General features: G+C 42.4%; 1 protein-coding gene across 1 annotated transcript in view; it reads left to right on the top strand.

Annotated features, from left to right (window-relative positions):
- The first annotated feature begins 5,915 nt into the window (after positions 1–5,915).
- Positions 5,916–7,377, top strand: part of DAZL (deleted in azoospermia like) — a 15,402-nt gene continuing 13,940 nt past the window's right edge. Inside the window, exon 1 of the mRNA XM_015585767.1 lies at positions 5,916–5,981. Within this exon, the coding sequence (XP_015441253.1) occupies positions 5,916–5,981 (66 nt within the window). The remainder of the gene's footprint in view (positions 5,982–7,377) is intronic.

Raw genomic sequence — 7,377 nt, 5'->3', positions numbered from 1 at the left:
AAAGAAATTCTTGGACATGATTGCAACTCTAGCTCATTACACTGGACTAGAATTTCAAGGAGACACCAATACCACTCTACCCTTTGCCCAACAGGCTGAGGAAGAAAAGAAAGAAAGAAGCCAGACTCCCACAAAATAACATAAAAAAGATAAGCAACTCAAAAGAAAAATGGTCAAAGGCGATGAACAGGGAATTCACAGAAAGGGAACCTGAACCACCAGCAAACAGTAGAAAGAGGCTCAACTCTCATGAGCAAATAGGGAAATGCAAAGTAAAACGAAAAAGAGATGCCATTTCTTGACCATCAGGTTGGCAAATTAAAGTGTGATGATATCAATATTGGCAAGAGAATGGACAAATGGGACTCTCACTCACAGCTGTAAATTAGTATATATATTAGCACAGCACTTTAAATAGCAGTTTCATGCTATCAAAATTTGAATCGTGCATAGCTCATGACCCAGCCGTTATATTTCTTTATGTTCACTGCAGAAAAATACTCATGCAGCTCCAATTAGATAGGTTTATTGTATTTTATTTGTAACAATGAAAAAGTGGAGAAAACCTAAATGTCTGTTGACCAGGGAATGGCTAAATAACTATGGTATGTCCATGTTATATAAAATGATGCCACAGTTAAAAGGAATTAGGTAGATCTATATAATGACATTAGAAACCTTTGAGTTATATTGTTAAAAGAAAAAAAATTTGCAAGATGTATATAGTATGATAATATTTATATTAAAAACACAACAATACACATATTCTAAATATACTCTATAAGCATAAATATATAGCATAAGCATATATTTTCTACAAATGTAATAAAAGGAGTACATATTTTCCATTAGTGCAAGTATTTTCTATAAGTCTAATATTTCTATAAGTACAATGAGTAAATATTTTATGTAAGTATACAAGAGGGAATGCCTAAAAAAGGTCTGAAAGGATTCATATCAAACTAGCAGTGGTGGTTACCTTTAGGGGAGGGATCTAGGATGTAGAGTTGGTAGGCAAAAGGAGACTTAAACTACATAAGTTTTGGCTGATTTAAGCGGGAAAGGAATCTCAGAAAGGACTGAATAATCAAGCTGGAAGCCTGTGTCTCCAGGAATGACACATGGAATCATGCCACAGAACTGGTCCAGTGAAGAAGATTCAGCTGCTGCCACTGGGCACTGAATTGCAGCGCTGCTTGCTCAACTCACAGCTGTGGACATTGCTGCTGTAACTTATGCCATGGCTACTGCTGCTGCTGTTGCCACCCTTATTCAGAACGTATTCTCTGCAGTCGCTGCTTTGTGGCATCATTAGTTCCCTATTCAAAATTTAGGGTGTGTACATCTCATTGATGGTGTTCAGTGGTCCCCAACCTTTCTGGCACCAGGGACTGGTGCTCTAGGAGAATCTAAGCCTGATAATCTGAAGTAGAGCTGAGGGGGTGATGCTAGCAATGGGGAGCGGCTGCAAATACAGATGAAGCTTTGCTTGCTCACCTGCCACTCGTTTCCTGCTGTGCGGCCCGGTTCCTAACAGGCTAGAAACTGGTACCGGTCCACGGCCTGGGGGTTGGGGACCCCTGGTGTAGGTCATATGGCCAGGTCTAGCGGCAAGAGAGGCTGGAAAAGCAGGCTCTCTCTGTAAGGCAGGCATTCTCAAATCAAAGGATGCAAGTTATTTATGGCAAATGTTGTCTATTGTCAGTGCTTCCTGAACTTTAATGTGTTTGTGAGCCATCTGGAGATCTTGTTGAAATGCAGATTCTGATTCAGTAAGACTAGGGTAGGGCTGAGATTCCATAGCACCCTGGTGATGCAAAGCTGCTGGTCTGAGGACTACACTGAGCAGCAAAGCTCTATAGCAAAGATTTTCAAATTTGGTTGTATATTGGAGTAACTTGAGAAACATTTTTTAAAAAAATACTGATGTATGGTTCTAACCCTCATGACACTCTTTTTTTCAAAAGCCTCCAGATGACTCCAGTGTACTCAGATAGCATCTTTCACTGTAAGCTGCAACTTCTTTTCACTTTGCAAAGTTATTTCTTTTCTCCAAATTCCCAGATTCTCACTTTGGGAGCCTTGCTTGGTTTCCTCATTCAAATTCAATTACTCTCATTTATTATGCAGAATAATCTGACACTCCACTCCACTTCCTAGTTCCTCAAACATAACTTTGCATATCCAAAGACCAGATAACAATTTCTTATGTCCAGTATTTTCCAAAAGTATGTTACGTGTTGTCCTGGGCAGGTGGGATCTGAAATGATCCACGAAGGACAATTATTTTAAATTTTAATAGTTACATATTTATTTTAATGTGCATTGCTAAAAAATATAACTAATACAATACATGACTTCATACATACTACTGCTTATGAGAACGATGAGTTTTTTTTAAAATAGGTAAATAATGATATAGAGATCCAGAGCAGTACAACAAAAATCATAAAAGTGGTTTGCAAATAAATGAAGTTTGAGAATGCTTATACTAATTGTAAGCCTTCTATTCAAGTTCCATGCTTTAGGAGCATAATAGAAGTAGCAGAGGAGTTCAAAGAATAGTCTTTTTTCTTCTCACTTTCCTACCAGTCTCTAAATGAAAAGGAAACAATATACATATTTATGTCTGAATTTATATAAATCATGCTACCAATCTTAACACATTGAAATGGGTACTGTCATTGTGAATCCTATATAACAATTCTTTTTTTTCTCTATTAAGTGAAGATTTCTCAGGTTTCAAGAAAACATCACCAATCTTTAAAAAAAGTAATAATCTAAACAAAAGTAACTATAAGAATTGTTTATGGAATATGAAATATGAAAACTAGGTTAAACTCCTTAAAGAGTTAATCTCTGACAAGAAAATGGGTGAAATTTTTTAGAACTGTTGAAAGCTAATCCAGAAAGCCCAAAAACTCTTAAGCAGGAGAAATTTTAAAAACTCCACACCCAGTCACATCACTGTGAAATTTCAGAACACCAAAGAAAAATAGATCTTAACCAGCAAGTAGACTGATGGCAGATTTCTCAGTAGCTACAGAAGATAACAGAATAATGTTTGCAATATTCTGAGAAAAAAGACAACTGTAAACCTAGAATTATATATCCAGTAAAATTATCTTCAATGAACAAGAGCAAAATAAAAGTATTTCAGGTGGGAAAAAACCTGAGAGTTTACCACATTACACTCTCACAAAAGGAAATTTCATAGAATTTACTTCAAGCACAAGGAAAATAATCCAGAAGATCTGAGATATACAAAAACTGGTAAGCAAAACACTTTTATACATGTGGGTAGGTCTAAAGTTCATGTCTAATTTATATGAGGAAAACAGGATAGAACTAAAGTAGTGAATAATAAATAATAGCTTATAAATTGGGAGAGAGTGTGCAGAATTAAAACAGCCTAAAGCCTTTGAATTATTCAAGAGAGTAAAAGATATTAGTTTTAGATTTTAAAATAGTAGAATAATCACGTTAAAATACAGTGTATGACTCTAAATAAGTTAAGAGAAAAAGACACACACACACACACACACACACACACACACGAAGCAGTGTCTTCTGTAAGGTTTTAACATTTTAATCTTCTTTGTTGTCTGCCACTCTTCTTTATGGTAGTGTTTTATAATTTTTCATTGTGAGTTTATCTTTAAAGGGTCCTTTTTTTGTTGTTTTTAATGAGAATCCCTTCCAGCCTTTTATGGAAGCATCTCTCCAGGTTGGTTTTGTTTGTTTCTGCCAGGCATTCCAGATATACCTTGTTTGGGGATCTTTTTTGGGAGGAGGTGGGGTTGTGGGAGTCAATTTCTAAGTTTTAAGACTCCAACACATAAGTGCCATAAATCTACACTCCAAACTCTTGTGAATTCCAGGTCTAGGGTTTCAAAATTTCATCAGAGTTAAATAATTTTCTTCTTTCCATCCAGAAATGGGACAAGCTTCTTCATCTGCTTGTCCATTGGTTTTTTTAGTAATTTCCCTACTTCACCCTTTTTCTTAACATGATGTTTCTCAGGGACAGTGGCTTTTTGTAGTGTACTCAATTCCAGCTCCCACCATGAGCTTCTCCAAACCTTACTACCTGCCCCTATACTTCCAGGCCTCAAGTTACAGAGACAAACAACATCTTGCCCACACCGAGAATGACCAACCATCTTGGTACGCCCGGAACCTGGTTTTCAGGTACGTGGGGTTTTCCGGAGCAAAAACCGAGAAAGTCCAGGGCAAATTAGTTGGTCACCCTACATCCCAGCCCTCACACTCAGGGCCAGAGGAGAATTAGTTCAGCAAGTCACTGCTCTGGTTTGCAATTTAATCTTGCCCACACCGAGAATGACCAACCATCTTGGTATGCCCGGAACCTGGTTCTGGCATTTTAGGATTTCTCTTCATTTGTTATGGTTTTAACTGCATATTAAAAATAAAGTCAGTTCTTATTTTATCCTGGTGTTAATAGTAAGACAGTCTTCAGGTTACAGAAGCCCACCATTTGCCGGTTCACGAGGTAACATTTTAATGCTTTTATCAGTACAAAAGTGAAGTTGGAGGCTAAAAGTCATAGTCAGTTATCCCCGTTAGGTATAGGGTGTTGGAGTGGTTCCCAAAATTGGGTGATCTGCCCCACCAACTGCCCCACAGTTCTTCCGTGCTCTAGGTGCTGTTTCTCTAACCTTAAGAATGTTCTAGAATTCTCTAGGCAGGCCTAGCCTCTTCCTGTGCAGCCTGGAAAATAAACTCCCCCCTCCCTTAAAATTTAAACTCTCTGAGGAAAAAAAATATTTTCCTGCTTGGTTCACTCCTCTATCTACAATACCTGACAATCGTAGGCACTCGATAAATGTCTCTTCAAAGAATGAAAACCCCGAACGCGAGCCTGGCCTGACCTAGCTGGTTATTTCTTCCAATTCAATCCTATCTACCTCAAACTTGACAGAAAGGGGTCCATGTTCCTTTTCTTTTGATGTCTGGTTCCCAGTTCTAAATAGACTTGTTTCAATTTTCTGTTTCTGTACGCATTTCAGTCGATTTGGGGGCCAGTGATAGGGACACTCGTGATCGCACGAATCCTCGGCGCTCAGGACGCCATCTTGAAACTAGAGCCTAGACTCATCAAAATTTCTTTTTAAATCTGAACACTTGTTTAAGGACCCGTACTTATTTCAAGAGTGCTCCTCAGGCACTTTCGGGGCGACGTGTAACTGTGGGTCAGTTCTGTGGGACAGTCTGTCTCAGGGCGGCGCCTCCCTGGCTGCACGCAGCGTGCCCGCGCGCAACCCTTGCGTCCCCTCTGCGCACCCCAGCCCGCCGGGGCGCCGGCGTCCCCCCCAGCCCCCCCGCAGGGGGCGTGGAGCTGTCACCCATTGGCTGAGGCGGCTCCAACGAGCCCCAGTACCCAGCAGGCTCAGGAGCACCTCCGGGAGCCCCACAGGCCACGCCTCAGTCCGCCTGCGCCCCTCAGCCTCGCGGGTCAGCGCTTAGGGCTCCTCGGGCTCGCCGCCACCTTTGACTTCGCTTACTCCTCTGACTTTTATCCCCTTGCCCAGTCGAGGCCGGGCGGCGGGCACGAGCAGACCCAACAGCAGCCCCAGCAGTGGTGCCCGAAGAGAGTCCTCCGCTCCTCCTCGAGCCACGTCGGTGGGAACTGCTAGCTGCCGCCATCATGGTGAGTTGAGGAGGAGGCCCGAGGGACGCAAGACCGGTGGGGGTCCTCGAGGATGGCCGAAACTCGGCTTTTGGGGGCTGAGGCGCGAAGAGGGACTGAAAGCGGGGTCACCCTAGTTTTCTTTTCTGAAGCGCCCGCCCGGGTGCACCACTGGCCGAGGCCTGAGGCGGGGGTGGAAGCGGCGGCCGTTCGGCGGCCGGGGCGCGGCCTACAGGGCGCCGCTGGGCAGGCAAGGAGGGGCACGATGCCCGGCGTGCGGCGCAAGGCTGTAGCCTGGGGGACCCGCTCCTATCGCTCTCGGGCGGACCACGTGCAAGGCCCGCGGCCTTCACGCCGTCCCCGCCTTCCGCCGTGGCGCGAACTAGGCTGTGGAGAACCGGCCTGGGTTCTCCGCCCGGCCGGGATGTGGGGTGCGCGGTGCCCAGCCCCCACCCCGAAAGCCTCTCTTCCCGCGCTTACCCTGTGGAGACGAGGCAGCGCGGCCTCCGCGAGATGGCGTCGGGCCTGCAGCCGTCCGAACGCCACAGGGCGCGGGCTTTCTGAGGGACGCGATTACTGACTTTGAGGGCCGCAGTTTCCTCAGAAAGTGGCCCCTTCCGGGTCTTTGTGAGGGCTGGATTCGTGGGGGGCGGGGTGTTTCCGTGAGGGGCACGGGGCAGGGAAGCCACAAACGGGGGCGTCTTGAATGCGCAACCCGCGATTTCAGCGGGACTGAAGTACTTTTGTGGTGGCCCCTGGAGCGGGCCCTGGTGGTGGTGGTGGTAGCGCCCTCGTGGGGCGACCGCAGGCACAAAACTCGCTGGATGCCAGAGTTTCCGTTCGAGGTTGGAATTGCTTTTGCTTCTGAGGGACCGCAGATTTGAGTCGTTTAGAAATTTTTAACTATGGGGAACCTTCTTCCGTCTTGGTAAACTGGGCACCTTAAACCAAATGTACATACAATAATCTTTGGGGTGTACATTTATGTGTTTTGATAAATGGATGGAGTTGATTCACCACCACAAGGTACAACTCTGATCATTTGACCATTCAGTTACAAATTCATTATATACCACGTGTATTTATTGATAGTATAATTATTCTCAATTTTTAAAGGGAAATATGCAATTTATATAAATACGTATGTTGAAATAAAATTTATAATTGTAATTTATTTGTAATTTGTCTTGTAGTTACCATGTTATTTAGTAATCACTGACTTACTATATTTACAACAATTTTTTCTTTATTTTTAAAGGAAGAAATGCTAATAGCTTATTTTTTCTAATTATAAAATAGGAGTCCATCTTAATCCCAAAACCTGTTAAAATTTTGATGTCTGTATGCCCTTCCAGATTGTTTTTGTGCATGTATTGCATATAGATAAGTTTTACTTTACAAAAGTTGTACCATACTATATAATACCATTTTACAATCTGCATCCTTCACTTAACATAGTGGACATCATTCTAAATATTAATTTAATATAATTTTGAATATACAATGTTTGAGTATAAGATTGTACCATTACTTCAACAAATTCCTTTATAATGAATAATTTTTCTGTAATGAGTATTTTTGTGCAAATGTTTTGACATGCTTAATCTATTAATTCCTTGAAATAAATTGCCAGGAGTGAAATCAGTGGGTGAGTTACGCCTATTTTATAACAATTTTAAGTTATCATACATCTTTCCAAGTTACTCTCGATAAAGCATGTACTAGGA

Source organism: Pteropus alecto, unplaced genomic scaffold (genome assembly GCF_000325575.1).
Source record: "Pteropus alecto unplaced genomic scaffold, ASM32557v1 scaffold92, whole genome shotgun sequence".
NCBI classification, from domain to species: Eukaryota; Metazoa; Chordata; class Mammalia; order Chiroptera; family Pteropodidae; genus Pteropus; species Pteropus alecto.
Note: the sequence above shows the minus strand (reverse complement) of the source record. Positions and strands in the feature narration are given on the sequence as shown.